Here is a 21,072-nt window from a genome sequence, read left to right as displayed (position 1 = left end):
TAGAGTCCGATTGGCTGGGGCCAGGGCGGAGCCCTGATTGGCTGCTGATGCTGCCCGCCCTCCTTTATCCGCCCTGGTAGGTTCATCCAACTTGCGGAACGTAGAGGGAGCAGCTGTTCCCTCGGGCGAGCTCCAAGACACTGGCGAGCGTGTGGCTTTACGGGGAGATAGGGCGGGGGGCGCGGGTCCTATGGGTCCTGGTATTTCTCTAGAAATAGGCTGACGTGGCTCTACTTGCCCAGGCCATGACAGCACCTGTCAATATCTGCCCAGGTCTAGGCGACATTCAGCCTCTGACCCCGGAGATGATACAGGCCAAGGAAATCTTTGGACGAGTCAGTATTTTGAAATTTTTACAGTAAACCCTACGGCAACCCACTAGGGAGCATGGAATTCACAAGATCTACTCCTAGAACCTTCTGATGCCAAAGTTCCACATATCAAATCTCATGGAAATTGGATTTGCTCTAAATAAAATCACCCTTTAAATGGACTATGATGAACAGGTGACATCAAAATTTATTATGTAACCCTGAATTTTGCAATATACATATTTCACATAATGACATTTATAAACAACACCCTGGATTTACCTAGGCCAGGGGTCAAAACTTTTTTCTGTCGAGGACCTGACCTAAATAGTTTACGTTTTGCAGGTCATATAATCTCTCTTGCAAATACTCAACTTGTAGTTGTAGCATACAAAAGCTAAACAAATTGGTATGGCTAGGCTGTGTTCCAATAAAACTTTTGTGGACTTTCAGATTTGAATTCATATAATTTTTACATGTCACAAAATATTTTCATTTTTAGTTCAATCATTTAAAAATATAAGAACCATTCTTTCTTAGATCATGGGCCAAACAAAAACAGGAGACAGGCCAGATTTGATCAAGTCAAATTTACCAACTCCTGATCTAAGCCAACACAAAACTTCCCAAGTTTTCCAAAGAAGTATCCTTGGGGACAGATGAGTATGAATGTAATTTGGTGGGGGGGACTTAGGATACCTCCAAAGCAGTCATGGCAAAATAAACATTTTACAACTATCAACTTTATAACTATTATCACTAAAATGTACATCAATATTTAAGAGAACTATATGGTAAACATGTTGGCAATAATGAAAAAAAAATTGTTCTGTTGCTACTTAAATTACATAATCTTTCTGCTCAATCTTTGAATAAAACTAATGCTGCTTGATGTTTCCCCAGCACAACAGGGTAATGCTACCAGTGACACAAACTTGAGAAAGGGAAATTAAAGTACAAAGAAGGACTGGATTTAAGAGTCATTGGCTTCCTTTGGCTCTATGACACAAAACATGGCTTCGTAAGAGTAAAATCTTTTCATCATCCCAACTTCCTAGCAATTAAGAGTTTTTCTCTCTCTAGAGTCCAGTGATCCTCCCTTAGTGACGTTCAAGCCTCCAGCATGAACTCTTTTGCGTCAGGTTTTCTGTTTACAGCAGACCATGGTAGAGTCCCCAGTTACAGCCAGCAACAGCCAAGGTACGACCCCTTGAGTACTGAGCGCATTGACTCGGTCTCTAACCTTCATAATCCACTCCAACTCAAAACAAACAAAAACCCACCCTCACACAGAACCCATGGCATTCTTTCACAGTAATAGGGACATTAATTTCAATAACAGGATACCTCCAATAATTTAATACTTGGTCAAAAAGAACCTGTGGCATATTGCTTCATAATCTGTTTGCCCCCTTTAGTTTCAGAATCTCATTTGGGGTTTCTAAAAGCAAGGATTCCCACAAGGCTAGTAAATGGACATGTACAGATTTTATTCCTCTCCCTATTTCGCCAAAAGTAGTATTAAGCTAAATCTCTCCAATTCTGTGTAAAATGATTAGTGAAACAGCTGAACTGGACCCAGCTGTCACGGGCACATTAATATGAGATTCTGCTCAAACATCTGTCATACCCATCAGGTTTCAGAAATGACCACCAACGCTGGGGCCAGAGCATGTTCAAGGTGCTCAAAAAGGTACTAAATTTATTAACTCTAATGCAATATGTGAATAGGCTCAGCCTTTTAATTTTTTCCTGGTAGCAAAATTTTCGTCTCTCAGATCCATTCTAAATGTTTCTTCTTATAAGTAGGCAAGGACCTTTGTTCCCCCAAACAAATGTCACAGTATGTTCAAACTCAGAACAAACCAACACACACACAAATAGCAAGTCTGTTTCAACTTTTTATTAAAATGCTTAGGATACAGAATGACTTTCTTTTGTAAATGACTGTTTTGCTTTTCCTGAAATTAGGACATATATGAACTCTGATAAACAGAATGAAAAATGTCAATTCATAAGAGTTTCTGTACAAAGCTCTGATGCTCACTGTTTGAAGCAGAGCTCCTTACAGCATTTTCTTTCAGGTATAGTATTATAGGAATGGTGTCTAGTGGGGCAACAAAGAGACTGGTGCTACTTGCCTTTTCAATCCCCTTTCTCCAGTGGCCAAAATAAACCACTTTCACAAAGAGCTGCCCTATCATATTTTCTAGCTTGCTACCATGTGAGTAGGGACAAATAGGAAAGAAACAAAAACAAGAAAACTAACACTGAAGCAACCACACTTTTCATGCCTCTGGATAGAGAAGTATGGGTAACCTTTAGCCAAAAGAAAAAAAGTGTAAAAGTCAACTACCGAGTTAATTCACTGTTAGCTAGATTTGTTCACTCAAGGCTTTACTCCCTTGCCAAAACAACAACTTTGTCTTATGCCTTGCTAATAAATGACATGCATGCTCGTCCCAGACTTAACTCCATCAAGCCTCTGCATTCAGTACCTGGCCTGTTTTGCCAACAAGGCAGTACTGAGGACTGAGATTGAGAAATCCAATTAAAGTACGATATTCTCACATCCCCAGGAATATGTAATCCACATTTTTCCCATCCTCACATCAGAAGCAGGAATCCACTAAGTTTGGTTCAACCCTCTTCAAATAAGCATCATCATCACAATTTTCAATTTTGAGGAAATTACCCTAATCTCTCATTAAAGGAAAAATGATGAAAGCCTCCCATCTTAAGACCATATCTTATATCCCTTCATCTTTTACTATGAGGGCAGAACTTAGGTCCAATTTCACGAATAGCATTCGGAGAAAAAGAATGCTATAAAAAGAATCCTCATGCATACTACTGGGGATGCTGACACCTTTATACTGGGTGTTTACTATCTGATAAGTGGTACTGGCTCAAAAGGAACAGCTCTATAGAAGTTCTTGGATTAATGCATTCCTCAGTATATTTCTGGAAAAGACAATTTCATACCAAAAAGAAAAAATCTGGGAAAGCTACAGATGTTAACCTTTACTTTATACAACAAAAACTAGATAACTGATAAAGAGAAAAGCTATGAGGAAAAAGACAGCACTCAGGACCAGACTAATAAAACAAAACAAATTCTGCAAGAGGAAATTTCATGGTATAAACCCTTCCTAGATTCAGACAAGTGTTACAATAATATCAGGTTTTCAAGTCCTCATCTTACAGAATTAAGAGCCTTTACGCTGTTTTAAACTTTGCCCTGTTTTACTCTCCTTTCAGAAATTTTGTTCCCAAGCATATGTGCAAAAGTAACTGGAACATATCTGCAATATGAGACAACTCGGGTGACCTGGAATCAGTCTCAACTCTTTCATGAGGCAAACATCACTTTTTATACCTGAAAATAAGTAAGGAAGTTGCTATAGGGATAAATGAAATTTCACAACAGTATAAAAGCAGAGACTGGTTTTCCTAATTTTGTAAGTAATAATAACAACCACCCATTCTATAATTAACTGCTCAGTAAACAATCTGCTACACATTCCTTGATGAAGAATGACCCTAGCTAACCAGAGTGGAAACTTGCTGCACATGTGAAGGCCAGGATCATGCCCCCTTCCTAGTTCTCTGTGCACAAGGGGATGCAACCCACTACAAGGCAGTTATAGAGACTGGTGAGCTCAGGGGGCTCCTCTCATCAACCTGCTAATTCAACAGCAGTAAGCTCACCAGGCTGAGCTCTGGCCTCCCATGTGTATCAGTTCATAATTTTATGAAATATCTAAATGCCATCCACTAGATTAAAAAAAAGAATAGAAAACTCTGGACCAAGTAAATCGTGAACTCAAAAAGTTAGGAGGGACGCCAATTACATTAACAACACTTTCTTTTAAAAATAGAATCACTTTCTTTTAAATCAACCACAGTGGTGAGACGTGTTTTTCTTTTCAGGTGCCCTATGATGGCACACAGCTTAACTCGGCAAATCCTGCCAGCTTCCAAGTCCCAGGATACAGACCTGCACCAGCATGTGGGGCAGTGTTACCTCCCAACAGTGTGGAGAAGAGCACATGTCACCACTGGGTGATGAGAGAGCTGACCAGAGATTCCTGGCTTCTCAACGCCAGACATGGTTGGAGAGCTTTCCTTGTTTTATTAGAAAAGTTCATGAGGAAGCTGTGAATAGGATCAGTCCAGAGAAGTAAAACTCTTTTATTTTCACCGTCCAAACATCAGTCAATATACTGAGAAAGCCAGCGGAAACCCTCGCCGTAGCCTTGCCTCTTGAGCACACTGCACATGAACACTTCCATGGGGCGGGCGTTCAGCTCCTTCAGGGTCACATTTCCCTAAGGGAAGCAAAACCAAGAGAGGGCTGTTAACACCTCTATGGTGGGAAAGCTTAAAGAGTGGTCACTGAAATCAATTTCTCCATTCCTTAAAAGCAAATCTAAGTAGTAATTAATTACAGAAATGTGGACAAGACCAGAGGCTTGAATCCCCAGGGCTTCCTGCTTTCAGGACAGAATAAGCAATACAGTCTTATTCTTAGTGTCTCTGTCTGGTAGAGTATTCACTTTAAACACCCCGATATTCACCTGGAAAGTAATGTCAGCTGACCAAGAAGAGAGCCACTGGAATCCACTGAACCAGTATGCTCTTCAATGAACTAAAGAGGTCTAGTACTTTTTAGAAATAAGGACAGACATATACACTAATACCAGGCTGCAAAAAGGAAATTAGGGAAAAATTCATGTTATGTGCAGCTCATGAAACAGAAAGTAAATGAATTAGAAGCATTTTAGTAAGAATAGACAACCAAGAAAAGGCAAGATTAAGGTGCCTTTTTAAAGAAGTCAAAAAGTCATCATAAACTACAGAAAAGGAAGATTCTAAAAATTAAATTATGCCAAAACCCTGAGTTAAGAAGATCAGAAGGATTCCTGCTTAATTAGCTGATCTGGATTTCCTCTCTTACAAACCTGTTTTTCTGCAATGAGTTCATCCTTCCCACAAGTTCATCCTTCCCACTGGGAACAGCATAACCTGCTGATCTGAGAGGCAGAGTTCTATTCCTGGCTCTGTCACTGACTTGCTGTGTAGACCTGAACAAATCACTATCTCAGTTTCCTCATCTGCAAAATGAGTTTCCTTAGCAACCTTTTAGGAGCTCTGGAATTGGATTAAGTGCCTTGATTTCCACTGCTTAGAGAGGGATATATAATGATTACTCTTTTTTATAACCTGAATTTGTCAATAAAAAAAAAATGATTTTATGGTGAAGATGGGCTTTTTCAAAAGAGATTTCTCGGAATCAGATTTGAAAGGTAGTCAGAAATTCTCATTGGAAAACTGTTAAAGAAAAACTATATCCTTGCCTTCAGAGAGTTTATAAAATACAATAAAACAAATCCTAAACCCATTTAAACTTTTGAAAGAAAAGTAGAATCTCGACATCAAAACATGAATGTTTTTAAAGCTGGGAATTTCCTCTATAATATGCCCCCTGAAGGTTCTTCTCTCTTACCTTTCCTGTGGTTTGTCCATAAAGTCCAAATATTTCCCGGAGTTTTTCTTCACTGATTGCATCTGTTCTGTCAATTTTGTTACCCAAGATAAGGATTGGCACATTGGATATTGTTTCATCAGTCATTAAAGCCTAAAGACAAGATGAAAAAAAACAGCTAAGTGTGGAATAATACAAATGCCTACCAGATGATGAAAAGAACTTTGATTTCTGCTGGTCTATAAGGTATCAGATATAAAGTGAAATGCTGAAAATTTTCATATCTGAATGATTAACTAAAAGGTAATCTTGGCATTAAATTAAATGTCCTAACTGCCTCAAGACAATTATAACTTGAGACTGCTGTCTATTTACAGGGCAACAGAGCTGGCTCAAACTTATATTTCAGCTAAATCACTCAGCCATAGACCATTCTCAGGATGTCCATGCAGCACAGTCCTAGAGGAATGAATGGTTTAGCTAGAGTCTTGAGGATGCCTATGGGAATCCCCCAAGTATTCACTAAATGCCCAGTGGATACCAAAGCACTATCTCAGGCACTGAGAGGCATACAAAAGAAAAGGGAAGACAGCCCCTGTTCAAAAGAAATCCTTAGTCTATATTCACACGTATGTTAACAAAGGAAAATTAAAAACACAATGTAGTAGATGATTAAGTATGGCAACAAATGGGAACAGTATAATTATTAAAAGTTTGGGTAGATGGAAATACTGTGGGTTAATAAGAGGGAGGGGTAAGGGGTATGGGATGTATGAGTTCTTTTTTTCTTTTTATTTCTTTTTCTGGAGTGATGCAAATTCTAAAAATGATCATGGTGAAGAATACACAACTATGTGATGATATTGTGAGCCACTGATTGTATAATATGTGTGGGTATTTCTCAATAAAAATATTAAAAAAAAAAAAAAGGTCAGAGAAAATGTCAATGTGGGCTTGAGAAAGTCTTAGCAAAGATGTGGAACTTAATCTGGGCTGTGAAGGGCATGATTTGATTAGGTAGAAAGGAAAAGATATGAAGCAATGGCTTTGCAGAGGGAAAAGAAGCCAGGAAGCCACATGGAGTATTGTCTGCCTTGGTTATAGCATTTATGTGGACAAGTAATGACAATAAATGAGATGGTTAGGGATGAGCCACATTATGAAAAATCTCAAACACTAGTCTGGGTGGTTAGCTGCAATATATCCTAATGGCCCCAAACACAGAAGTACAGGATAAAATCTATACTTCAGTTCAATGAATTCATAAATAATATCTATCTGTAGTAACTCAAGTGAAAGATCATGATCTAGCCTAAGGTGACAGCATCTAGTTAATAGTGAAGGAAGCTGAAACTCAGAGTTAGAGTTCTGAAGCTATTAAAGTCAGCATTAACCCATTCAACAACTGTTAAAAAAGTTGAAAAAGTGATCAGACTTCGACTAGAGATATGAATGAAGCTGAACTGGATAGGACTAAGGTAGCTCAGAATACCTAGTAAAGGACAATATGGCCCATTTTTTAAAACTTCAACTTCTGTGTGAGACCAAAGGAAGAGATGTTTATTTTGTACAATTTGGGTAGTGCATAAACTAACTTATATGGTCAGTTTATTGCGAACACCATAATTACATGGACTCTTGAATAAGGCAGGAGATCTTGTTGGTTTATACAGGTTAATGTGATGTCCCGATACACCCCAGAGTAATTTGGGCAGACAATTAAAAAGTATTTGCAAAGTCCCCCTGAGGGACTGGGGAGAAAGGAGGAAATATTAAACTTCTCCATCTGGGGAATTCCTGATATTATCACAAACAGTGGTAATAAACAATTCAATAGGCTGAACCCTCGATCTTGGGGTTCACCTCTATGAAACTTATTCCTGCAAAGGATACGCTAAGCCTACTTGTAATTATGCCTAAGAGTCACCCCTGGAGAACCTCTTTTGGTGCTCAGATGTGGCCTCTCTCTCTAAGTCAACTCGGCAGGTGAACTCACTGCCCTCCCCACTATGTGGGACATAACTCCCAGGGTTATAAATCTCTCTGGCAACATGGGACAGGACACCCCTAGGGATGAGCCGGGATCAGCATCATGGGATTGGGAAAGGCTTCTCCCAAAAGGGGGAAGAGAGAAATGAGACAAAATAAAGTTTCAGTGGCTGATAAGTTTCAAGCAGTCAAGAGATTATCATGGAGGGTACCTTTATGCATTATACAGATATCTCTTTTTAGTTTATAGTGTACTGGAGTGGCTAGAGGAAGTACCGGAAACTGTTGAACTGTGTTCCAGTGGCCTGATTCTTGAAAAGGACTACATGACTATATAGCTTTTAAAATGTGGCTATGTGATTGTGTAAACCTTGTGGTTGTTGCTTTCTTTATCTAGGGTATGAACAGATGAGTAAAATATAAGGAAAAAGAATAAATAAATAATTTATTTATATGGGGGGGGATAAAGGGTAAAAAAAAAAAATTTGGACAGATTGAAATACCAGTGGTCAATGACAGGGAGGGGTAAAGGGTATGGGATGTATGAGTTTTTTTCCTTTTTCTTTTTATTTCTTTTTCTAGAGTGATGCAAACATTCTAAAAATGATCATGATGATGAATACACAACTATATAATGATATCATGAGCCACTGTATACTGTGGATGGACTGTATGTGTGTGAAATTTCTCAAAAATAATATTTTTGAAAAAAAGAAAAGAAACAGTGCAAGAAAAAAAAAAGAGGGTCAAGCCTTGTAAGCATCAGGTTGAATGAAATAAGTCAAACACAAAAGGAAAAGTATCATATAATCTCACTGATAAAGAATTAGAATAAGAAGATTCATAGAGCAGAATCTAGACTAGGTTACCAGAGACCAGGGTTGGGGTAGGGGGGTTTAATGCTTAATTGGTACAGAGTTTCTGTGTGGGCTAATGAGAAAGTTGTTGTAATGGACGGTGGTGATGGAAGCACAACATTGTGAATGTAATTAACACCAATGAATTATACATTTAAATGTGGTTAAAAGAAATTTTAGGTTGTATACATTACTTGAATAAAATTTTTTAAAAAAACATAAGATTATACAATGGTGAACCCTAATACAAACTATGGACTATAGCTTATAGTATAATTATAATATTGTTTCATGAATTATAACAAAGATAACACTAATACATAATGTTAATAATAGGAAAAGCTGTGTATGTGAGGCTGATATATTGGAACTCTACTTCTGCAAGATATGTCAATAAACCTACAACTGACCTAAAAGGGGAAAGTTGGGTACTGGGGACAGGTGAGAAAGCAAGGCAGGGATAGCTACTTGTATTATCCATATTTTAGGAAGGGCAAGTGGGTTCTCTATGTTTAGAATGTAGTTCAAGGCAGATAATAGAGAGAAAGGAAGCTGGAGAAAAAGACAGAGGGAAGATGATGAAACATCTTATGTGCTATGCAAAAGACTGGCAGATTTTATCTTGAAGGTGACAGAGAATTATTAAAGGACATTAAGCAGGGCAGTAACAAGTCTGAGAAAGTTCCTTCTAGCATTACAGTACTTGGCAGTGGTGGAGAAGTGTACTTGGCAGTGGTGGAGAAGTGATCAGGGTACACGGTGATGGTAGGAAGATCAATTAGGAGATTGTACCAACAGTTGAAAAGAATAGTGAAGGCCTAAAACCAACAAAGTAAAGTAGGGATGGTAAGAAGTAGAAGGAATCAGAAATTAAGGAGTAAAGTAGACAGAACTTAATATTCAAGTAAAAATCAATGGAGAATTCAATGACTCATAGTCTCTCGGTAGATGGTAATTCACAGTGTTGGAGCGGGGGGGAGGAGGAATGCTATATCCTTTCTGGGTAAGCGTAAGGTACATAAAGACAGGGGGATACCTTGAGAATATTTAGGAGTAATGAAAGCTGGCATGGAATCTACAATAATTCACAAGTTTCTGCACTGGATATACAGGTAGATGGTGGGGGAAGATGACTAGTTCTAGTCTGAGAAAACAAAACTGGTAAGCAGAGTCATCCAGTAGGCAGTTTTACGTTTGAGGCTGGAGATCAGGAGAGAGGTATGAACAAGACAAAATCCATGTGGGCATCATGAGAATGTGGGTGGTAAAGAAAGGAATGGGAAGAGATGAGATCAACCAGTTTGTGATAAAGTAAGACTCTGGGGAAAAGCACCATTTAAGAAAGAGCTAGGCAGAGGATCAGGAGCTTGTGAAAGAGACAGAAATATCAGCCAGGGAAGGAATATCAAAATCAAGAGCAAAAAGGTGAATTTAAAAAAGAAATGTGAGTGCCAATAATTAAGGTAAGATTTGCTTGGTAGGAAGTTCTACATGGGACTAGAGCTATAGATGTGAAAAAGATACAATAAACTTGAAACTGGTTCAAACTGCAGAGAACAGAATGCACAGAGATAGTTGTAAAAAAAGAAGAAAAAGAAAAAAGGAAAAGGCACAAAGTAAAGCAGTAGGAAGCGGGATAACAAAGGTAAGCTTATACAAACAGTCAAGCCAAAAAAGGGCAACGTTAAGAAAGAAGAAAACCTGAAGCAAGTCCATGATGGAGCAAATACTAGCACGACCAAGACCGAAGCCTGAGAAGAGAATTTCAAGATCTGGCAAGTCATTCAGAGGGAGTATAGAAAGGCACAACCTGCAAATGCAGACTCAAAGTCGTAAAAAACTCTAGTATCTTTTATGGTATTCTCTAAGTCAGCACTACCTAAAAGTGACCACATATGAAAGAGAATACTATTAATTATGCTTGGCCAACAGGCACAAACTGGGGACAGTCCTGAGCAAACTAGGACATACAGACATCCTATGACAAAAAGTTAACTCAAGTTCATGCGACATTTCCTCAAGACATTGAAAAGCAGTATCTTAGATTTTAAAACACTTTCTTCCTATGCCTAGGACTTTCATCAAGCATTAACTCAAATGATGGTACTACTCAACTGTATCCCTAACAGAAATAGTGCCCAAAAAAGGAAAAAAATATAAACGTACATTAAGTTCAACTTTGGATTCCATGAGGCGAGCATGATCTGCACAGTCCACCAGAAAGACAATCCCATTAATTGCTGGGAGATAATTTTTCCATACTCGACGTGCTAAAAGACAAAGCATGTAACTGAATCAATAAAATGTATATATTGAGAATACATAACTTAATGGTCTAAAATAGACAAAAATCCAGCCAGGTTCCAAGAACATTAGAGTCCACAGGGATTCTCCAAGCCCTACATGGTATTAGGTCACAACAGAGGTTGCAAATTGATGGCACCTAAATTGAACATTTTTTGGTTTTTTACCTTAGCAATCAGAATTTCTGTCGTCCTTGAAAAAACTGCAACATCTGGCAATTTCATGCCTACATACCCGCAGGCCAAAAATCACCTGGAACTATCTGTACATTCCGTTCTCTGCAATTTAAACCAATTTCAAATTGCACATCCTTTAGACGTGGACTGGGCTCTTAAGCTTTTCAAAGTTTCCACCACTCCCTACTATCTTAAACCCAGTCAATTTCACCCATTTAAATGACTTAACTCACCCCTGGAGCCATCAGAGTTTGCAACCTCTGAGTTACAACATCAGGATGCAAATTACTTGTCCCTATAACTTCAGTCCCAGGTTAGTTCCTAACCAGTGCATGGGTATGCTGACACATCCATCCGCTCTGTGCTCAGGGGGCCTAGGATTTGAAGCACCCAGGTCAGTCATCTCAGCTTCCTGTATTTGACCCAACAGCCCTATGAATGTTACTTTTTCTTTGTTTGTGACATGAAGTGATAACTGTTGGGAAGCAATGCTTTAACTGCATTACAATTTCTATGTCACTCATTCTTTGTCCTTTCAATGGAATGAGTAAGGAATATCTCTACACCAAACTGTTAATAACTGTTACCACCAAGAAGGAGAGCTTGGGGAACTTTCACTTTTACCACTTATATTACTATACTAATTGAATTTATTACACTGAACTTGCGTTGCTTTAATAAATAAAAATTTTTTAAGTTATGCAAATGAAAAAGAAACGTCCAAATACATATCATTTTAGTAATCTCTGTAAAATAGTGGCTTGGCTATTATGAAAACTTTCTGTAAATACATTTTCCTGGATCAAACAAAAGAAAAAACAAAACAAAACTCTATATATCAACACATTTCCCTTATTACTCTAACAAGACCTGAAAGTTAAACTTATCACACTAAATCTAAAATTTCAGTTTGGATGTCCAAAAACCTACCCTGCATTCTCCAGATGGTTTCTTTTTGGCTTACCATCGTCTTATTCTGCTGTCAATTTAAATCTGTGAGTAGTCATAAACTCTTGGAAGAAGCAGAAAGATACAATATACCCATTCCTATCCAAATGAAAATAACACAAGCTCTTAATAGGAAAAAAGGTAACAAGATCATTTATAGTTGCTGCATCAAAACATCCTGCTTAATATTTTGGTATATTTTCTTTTGATCTTTCTTCTGTACAGATATTTTATGTGATTATGATCATGGTGCATATATAATTTTGCAGGTTACATATATATTCATTTCATAATGAATAAAAAAATCTATGCTAATGAAATCACTGATTATAAGTTAAAACTAGACCATTAGCAAATACCAATATTCTACTTTTTAACGCTACTCTGCTTTTTAAAAGTCCTTCAAAAAGAGACTTTTCAACTTCATGTAATAACAAATGAGTAAACCCGCAGAATCACAGCAGCTTCTTTACCTTGCCTTCCCAGAATACTTATCCCATATCTTTAGTGTTTTACTCCTAAGCTTAGAGTCTTGCCAATGTAAACTGAGTGTTCATCAAGCAACAATGCCCATTCTAAGTATCTCTAAAATACATACATTAGTCTGAACAAGACACTGACAGGAATCTGGGAACCAAGCAGACACAGACTGAATGATGCAAAAAAAAAAACAAAACCACTTTTTTATTTTTTACATGGGCAGGCACCGGGAATCAAACCCAGGTCCTCAGGCTTGGCAGGCAAGCATTCTGACCTGCTGAGCTACCGTGGCCCGCCTGAAACAAAACCACTTAAAGAGAGCAAGAAGGTAGAAGAAAATGTCCTACCAACTGTTTCAAATATGTAGAATATACAAACTATTGCTCCAGATCAGAATGGTCACAATCAACACAAAGCTAATTTCCTGCCTGTTAACACTCCATTAAATAAAGGATTAAAAAAATACAACATGCAATTTTGTACTGAGCTCTGATCAAGAGAAAGGGACATAAATTTTCGGTAGCACATAATTTAACTCAACCTGTAGGATAGATCATTTAAACAATCCAAACACAGGGAGTTCAGAATAAGAATGAGTGCCTTTAATGCTGTACAACTTAATGTAATGCCTAGATACATCCCAGAATATATTAAGCAGGTAATCAAAAAGTATCGGGAAAGTCCCTTGAGGAATGGGAGAAAAAATATGGAACTATTAAACTTTACCACCAGGGAAACCTCTGATACTGTGTCAAACAATAGGGACACCCAAATCAATAGACCAAGCCCTTGATCTTGAGGCTTGCTCCTGTGAAGCTTATGTATGCTGTAGAGAAGCTTAGCCTAACTATAGGTATACCTAAGAGTCACTTCTGGAAGACCTCTTTTGTTGCTTAGACATGGCCTCACTCTTTCTAAGCCCAACTCTGAAAGTGAAATCAATGCCCTCCCCCCGCTACATGGGAAATAACATTCAGGAGTGAAAGTTTCTGTAATAGCATGGGAGATGACACCCAGGGATGAGTCTGGCCCTGTAATGGTGGAGTCAACAATGCCATCCTGACCAAAAGGAGGAAAAGAAGTATATCAAATACGGGTATCAGTGCCTGAGAGTGCAAATAGAGTTGAGAGGCTACTTTGGAGGTCACTTTTACGCAGCTTCAGTTAAGACACTGCTACCTAAAACTTCAGTTAGACACTGCTACCAAACCCCAACCAAAACCATTCCAGTCAATCCTAAAGAACATCTAAAGCATTATATAAGATTCTACAAAGGTTACAAACACTAGAGGGTAACTTTCCAGAAACCTACAACCTCCAGATGGGTCCCTGGACCAGATAAGTCCTGAAATGCAAGGGCCAGCCCTTCCAGTAAATCAACTAGTTCCATCCCCCTATTCCATATTATCAACAGTCCCTTCCAACATGAAAAAGTTAGAATGGGCATAGTCCAAATACCCCTAAAGAGTGGAAGAAACATCAAAGGTGATGGTGGAGTTATAGAGAAGGTAGGGTTTAACAAATTAGTATGATTGCTGAATCATTATATTGATATTTCTTTTAGTCTCCAGTATCTTAATAGCAAATAAAAATAAAAATCTAAAATTGTGGAAGCGTAACCCCCACCCCCACCCCCCCAAAAAAGAGGAAAGGACATTATTGGAACAACTGGCAAAAAAGGAATATATATTATAGAGTAGATAAAAGTAAAACTTTCTGAATTTGGTAACTACATAAGAAAAGTTTTCTTCTTGGGAAATATGTACTGAAGGAGTAAAGGGGAATGATGTACTAACAAATGATTCAGAAAAAATCAGTATTAACATGCATTAAATGGAGAGAGGGAGAATAATAAACTTGGACAAAGGGTAGAGGGGAGTGGAGTTCTCTATCATTTTTGCAGTTTTGACAACTGTAAATTACTTCAAAGTAATTAGTGAATTAAAAAGCTTCACTGAAGTAACAAAAAAGCTATTTTATATAGACTGAAAATGACTAAATGATCCTATTCCTAACTGCAAGCAATTTATAAATTGAAAATAACACACAGCAACCCTGATACTGTCTCAAACATGAGGGACTCCTTGATTTTGAGGTTTGCTCTTGTGAAGCCTATTTCTACGGAAGAGAAGCTAAGCCTTCCCATAGTTATGCCTAAGAGTTACTTCCAGAAAACCTCTTTTGTTGCTCAGATGTAGCCTCTCTCTCTCTTTCTCTAAGCCCAACTCTGCAAGTAAAATCATTACCCTTTCCCACATGGAACATGACATCCAGGGGGGAAAGTCTCCCTGGCAACTTGGGACATGACTCCCAAGGATGACCTTGGCCCTGGCACGGTGGGATCAACAACACCTTCCTGACAAAAGGGGGAAAATAAATGTAACAAAATAAGGTATCAGTGGCTAAAAGAGTTCAAATAGAGTTGAGAGGCTATTCTAGAGGCTATTCTTATGCTAGCTTCAGCTAGATATTACTATTTACCACAGTTTGCCAAACCCCAACCAAAACCATTTCTGTCAAAGAACACCCAGGGCTCTATCTGAGATTCTACAAAAGTTTCAGGCACTAAGATTATGTTCCAGAAACCTACAACCTCCAGATGGGTTCCTAGGCTTAATAAATCCTGAAATCCAGTTCTATCCTGTATCCCATATTATCAACAGCCCTTTCCAACATGAAAAAGTTAGTTAGCATGGGCATAGCCCAAATAACCCTAAAGAATGGGAGTAGGCTCAAAGGAGGAGTTATAACAGTGAAGATAGAATTTAACAAATGAGTTTGACTGCTGAATCATTATACTGATATTTCTTTCAATCTCCAGTGTCTTGGGACAGCTAGAAGGAAAAATCTTTCACAGTTTTTGTGAAACTGTAACCCATACCAGACTTTGAAATCTGTTCTATAACTACTTGTTACAATATGTTACAATATCTTTTGAGGTATATATGTTATATTTCACAATAAAAAGTGTTTAAAAAGTAACACATTGCTATAAAAAAAAAGGGCACAAAATGAATTACATGTCAATACCATTATTTCACTAAATTTACTCTTACCTTGCTCATGCCCACCAAGGTCAAAAGTTGTAAAAGTCATTCCAGCAATTGTCAGCTCTTCTGATGCTAAAAAGATTGTCAAAAAAGAGGAAAGACACTTATCAATTCAACAAAGACCAACTACTAGTAATGTAGCCAATATCCACACAAATTTTAATGAGTTTGGAAAGCACATAGCTAATAAAGGTTTGTATCCAGAATATATAAAGAACTCCTACAACACCACAACAAAAAGAAAAACATACTTAAGAAATGGGCAAGGGACTTGAAGAGAGATTCTCCAAAGATACAAAAACAGCCAATAAGCACATGAAAAGATGTTCAACATCATTGCCATTAGGGAAATGCAAATCAAAACCATATACAATGAGAGAGCATTTCATACCTAATAGGATGAGTATTATTAAAAAACAAAAACAACAGAAAATAAAAAGTGTTGGCAAGGACGCCAAGAAATAGGAACACTTGTACATTGCTGGTGAGAATATAAAATGTTGCAGCTGCTACGGAAAACATTTGGCAGTTCCTCAGAAAGTTAAACAGAATTACCACATGACCTGGCAATTCACTTCTAGGTTTTTACCCAAACTAATTAAAAGCAGGGACTCAAACAGATATTTTCATAGCACTGTTCAGAATGGCATTATCACAACTGCCAAAAGATGGGAGCAACCCAAGTGGCCATCAACAGATGAATGTATAAACAAAATGTGGTATATACATACAATGGAATATTATTCGGCCGTAAAAAGGAATGAAGTTCTGATATATGTTACAACATGGATGAGCCTTGAAGACATCATGTTGAGTGAAATAAGCCAGACACAAAAGGACAGATATTGTATGATTTCACTTATATGAAATACCTAGAATAAGCAAACACATAGAGACAGAAAGTAGATTACAAGTTACCATGGGCTGGGGAGGGTGGGGTGGAGGGGTAGAAATAGGGAGATATTGCTTAATGGGTACAGGGTTTGTTTGGAGTGATGAAAAAATTTTAGTAATAGATTGTGGTGATGGTAACACAATATTGTGTTATTATCACTGAACTGTATACATGACAGTGATTAAAAGGGGCACTTTTGTGTTATATATATGTTACCACAATAAAAGAAAAAACTTAGTGGCGCTTTCATCTTGTTAAGAAAAGGATACAAGGATGAAAATATTCTTAAATTATTCTAAAAGACCAAGAATTTCTTTTCTTCCAAGCAGATTTGGAAGATGTGTTCCATTACAGGATTAGTGAGAAATAAAAATTACAAAGTTCCAGAGTTTTAGATCTACGAGTATGTGCCCTGCATATGGCCTACAGAGAACTTCTTAGGTGTTCTATCTTTTGGAACATCAAGTCATTAAACAAACTACTACAACTGGGAATTCACCCTTTAAGCCTGACATTGACCTTCAAATTTCAAAAGAAGGTCTCTTGGTATTTTCAAACCTACTTGGATGTAGCGTTGGAACATGTTGGCCCAATCTGTCATCTTTGAGCATGTGTAGAAGAGTAGTTTTACCCGCATTGTCCAAACCCAAGAATACAAGTTTTCCAGATTTCTTGTAGAGCCCTAGGAGAGAAAAAAACTTTAGTGTATTTTTAATCTCTACATATCAAAACTGATCATATTTAAACTGAGGAAATGCACCAAGTTTGAAATCTATGATACATTTCAAGGAAGAGGCTTTACCTAGGAACTGGAGCACACTGCTGAAGCCATTGTAGATCCACTCAAAGATGAAAGACATTATTAATGCTTTCTACCTGTATAAAATACAAAAGCAGCAAATGTTAGCTTGCTGAATGCCTATATTTTCGGAGAAGTTAACTCAACCCCAAGTCTGATGCAAGTTTCCAGTCTCACATTCCTGGGTTAGGGAAGCAAACCAAAGAAGATATCTAAGATTTTACCTCACTCTTGAGACTTTGCACTCTAGTGAGGAGTCTCTAGGGTCCTTAAACCTGCACGCACTTCTGGTTTTCTAATCTTTTCCAATCTATGATACTCCAATGATTAGGAATTATAGATATATTTTCCTCTTTTACTAAATGACTCATTGCTCCTGGCAGTTGCTCATTCACATTCCCTAGATATACTACCTCTGTCTACCAGTTAGCAACACCTCTAGGAAATCAGTCTCATCAATAATCTAGATCAAAACACCACAAAGGTACACTAAGTAGAAGATAAGAATGAAAATTTTATCACCCTATCCTTATAAAGAGCTCTAAAAAAGTCACCAAAATACCCTAGTGGCTGGTACATTTTGCCCTGTTCCATTTTCTAACACTATTTCTTCTTAAACGTTTTAACTCCTTTTGTTAAGGAGACATGTACCTCCATTTATAAAAGGAGATGATAATCCTGTTTTAGACATCCATGAAGGGATAAGAAGAGATCCCTTTCATATGTGAATAATCAAGCCCTACTCCATTTTACAAAGGTTTTTTTAAAACAAGAATACTCTTTCAGGGCACAGCAGCAAGCTTCTTTCTGGCCAAACATATAACTTAATTTATAATTATAAATCATATTAACATGTCTTTTCCTGCTGTTTCCCATAAGAAGAGTAAAACCAAAAGATGGGCTACACTAAAGGTGCTACCTATATTGGGAATAAGTAAGAGGATATGAAGTTAAGAGGGGAGGCTCCAGAGACACCAGTGATAAGTCTTGAGGTTTCTCAGCATCAAGATTTCCAGGTCACACTGATCTTCTGCCTCAGTATCTCAAATACTGGAACAGAAAAAAAAAAAGATTTTCCCTCTTCACGCCTCTCCAGCAAAGGGAATATCTGAACATGAGCTTTTATACTAGATGTGACCAGCAGTAATCATAACTTTCACAAATAGTGACCTGTAACAGGGCTAGCCACAAAAACCCACAAATATTCATTTGAAAAACGCTAGCTGAATAGGAAATTTTAAAATGGAAGAAATGTATTCATTTCCTTTTTTATCCAGTTACCAGGTTTTCATTAGGCCTGGTACCTATAAACTTTAGGGCCTCCTTAATGCTTACTTTCCATGGCTGTTATCCGGGGGGGTCAAATGAGATCTGGGCATTTGGGTAGGGGTGGACAATGAAAGCAAAAGTTTTCATGAAAAGATATTAAATGATTTGTCTTTTGCCCCTTTCAGTAATATCAAAATATGTTTTCGTAGAAAAAAAAGGCCAAATTTATTATACTAAATAACAGTTTTATCCGGAACCTTAGGCTGTACGTTAAGAAGTCCAGAAACTTCAATATTCTTACAACGCTTCTGTGCTTAAGTTCTTACTTACTCTAGGTAAATAAAGAAATATGTCTTTCCTCTGCAATTTCCCCAAAACAGACCTCCTTTTCCATTTTTCTCAGACTACCACTTGGAGAAACACAGCTCACCTTTAGAAAGCACAGTTCAGTACCATCACTCCCATTCTGATCACTCCTTTACAACACAACACTTCTGTATGCATTCATAGTACAGTGTTTTATAGTCAATGCTTCATACACTTTTTAAAGTTCATACTTGATTTCAGAAGCATGTTTTTTATCTTCCCAACTAGTTGAAGTCTGAGAAGATGACAAGGATAAAACCCCACATATTTAAAGAATTTTTTATGGTAACTGAACTACCTTGATTTTCCAATTTATTTTCTCTTAAAACTCCTACTTTAAAGGTCCAATAATTCTTTCCTCCAAAATGATTTATGGCAAGTGCTTGAAGAAACTCTTTGGGTGATGTTAAAAAATAAAAACACCTACTGGATAATGGGTTGGGTCGTACCGCCACAAAGTTAAGAAAATGGCTTTAATAGCTTCTCCACTGTCTTGAGATCTTAGGATTTGTACCACCACCCAAGTAGTGTTTCACAGTTTATATGGTGCCTGTGCATACATCTCATTTTGTCCTCACACCAACCCTAGCAGCCAGGGATCCTTGCTATAGTTGAGGAGGCTGACACTCTTCGGTTAGCAGACTTGTTCAAGATGCTCATCTGAGAAAGTAGCAGTACCAGGATTTAAACCATGGTCTTCTGATACTAAAGCTCTTCCTGTTACTATCCTGTTAATTACACAAAATTCAAATCCAAATCACAAAACTGTCTATAAAAAAAGAAAGCATAAAACTTCCTTAATCTACTAACTACAAAGATTATAACTCTTGGAAAATTTTTTTCCTTGTAACTCATCACACCTTTTGAAAGGTATTTTAATAACTAGCATTCTATTTGTTTCTATTCTTGATCTACTCTACCATCTTATGATAAATTAGAGTACTCCAAAATTTAAGGGCTCAAAACATACCAACAAAACACTGCTCATGAACCTAAAATTAAAACTTGCCAAGTTCAGGACTGATTGATGCAAACAAATTGAAAACGAGGAGCTTCAGGCGGACCACTGCCAATGAAGAACCTCAGGAAAGGCTGACTATATTTATACATTACTTCTTACACACACAGCAACTTTCAGACACCGCTCCAGGACAGATGTGGGGTAGTTGGCAGCTGGCTTTTAGCTAAGAAATTCTGCCTGGCTGTGAAGTAAGTGTCAAAGGTCAGCCTCACCTCCTATCTCCATAAGCCCCTGTCATAACTTAAGTAGATGGACTCAAGGTAAAGGAGAAAAGACCTAGAGCAAGGGACAATGCTAACAGACAACTCAGTGCTGACTCTCACAAAGGTGGGTCTGACCTCTCGGGTACAATCGTGAAGACAACACTAATTTATACCAAACGCACATGAGGGAATTTTTCCATGCCCGGAAGAGAGAAGGAAAAGCGGCATGAAGGAGAAAATTCGAGGTTCGACCCCAAGCACCAGATGATAAAAGAGCTGAAATGGGGGGAGTCCTGAACAAGGAATCAGTAGGCCTGGTTCCAGAGCTCACACTTGCAAACTGTGGGGCCTTGGCAATTGACTCTGCCTCGACGAGCCTATCCCCGTCTGTCACAGAAGAATAATCATTAAAGACTCCCACCCCACATCACCGAGCTGTAAGGCTTATCCAAGACAAGGGACATGAAGTCGTTTCGTAAATCGGAGTGCACAGTACAGGCAAGAGGGGTTCCATTCTTCGCACTAGTCCAGCAGCCGCAAAACCCCCGAGAGGAATGCAGATCGGCCCGATACTTCAGAAGCCGGACAAGGGACGGAGCTGACGGGGCCAAGTCGGCCCGTCCCCGCCCAGAACCAGCCCAGCGGCCCCACAGAACCGCCTGCGTGTCACTACCCCCCCAACCCTGTCTGGGCCGGTTTCCGCCCTGACCCTCACCGGCGTCCGCCCAGCTCCTCTGGCTCCGGCTCCCTCCCCCGGCGCGGCTCCCAGACTCACGGCCCGAGGGGCTCCAACGGGGACAGCAGCTCCAGCGGCGGCCTCGACCCTCTCAGGCTATACAGACTACCAGCACCAAAGACCGCCAGCTACTCGCCGGAAGTACGTAATACGCCCGCCTCCGGAACTTCCGGGCGCGAC

General features: G+C 38.5%; 1 protein-coding gene across 2 annotated transcripts; it reads right to left on the bottom strand.

Moving 5' to 3' along the window:
- Positions 1 to 2,199: 2,199 nt before the first annotated feature.
- Positions 2,200 to 21,062, bottom strand: SAR1A (secretion associated Ras related GTPase 1A). 2 transcript variants are annotated; one of them, XM_077125034.1, is made up of 7 exons: positions 20,872 to 21,062; positions 17,301 to 17,374; positions 17,061 to 17,180; positions 15,610 to 15,675; positions 10,812 to 10,915; positions 5,821 to 5,952; positions 2,200 to 4,642 (listed from the first exon to the last, which is right to left on the bottom strand). In XM_077125034.1, exons 2-7 carry the CDS (start codon positions 17,356 to 17,358, stop codon positions 4,526 to 4,528), a joined length of 597 nt encoding a protein of 198 aa, XP_076981149.1. In that variant the 5' UTR covers positions 17,359 to 17,374; positions 20,872 to 21,062; the 3' UTR covers positions 2,200 to 4,525. The 2 variants fall into 2 exon arrangements, with proteins under 2 accessions (XP_076981149.1, XP_076981148.1); XM_077125033.1 differs by having other exon boundaries at positions 20,932 to 21,062.
- Positions 21,063 to 21,072: the final 10 nt, after the last annotated feature.

Source organism: Tamandua tetradactyla, chromosome 13 (assembly GCF_023851605.1).
Source record: "Tamandua tetradactyla isolate mTamTet1 chromosome 13, mTamTet1.pri, whole genome shotgun sequence".
NCBI lineage: Eukaryota > Metazoa > Chordata > Mammalia > Pilosa > Myrmecophagidae > Tamandua > Tamandua tetradactyla.
This window is presented reverse-complemented; position numbering and strand designations above follow the sequence as displayed.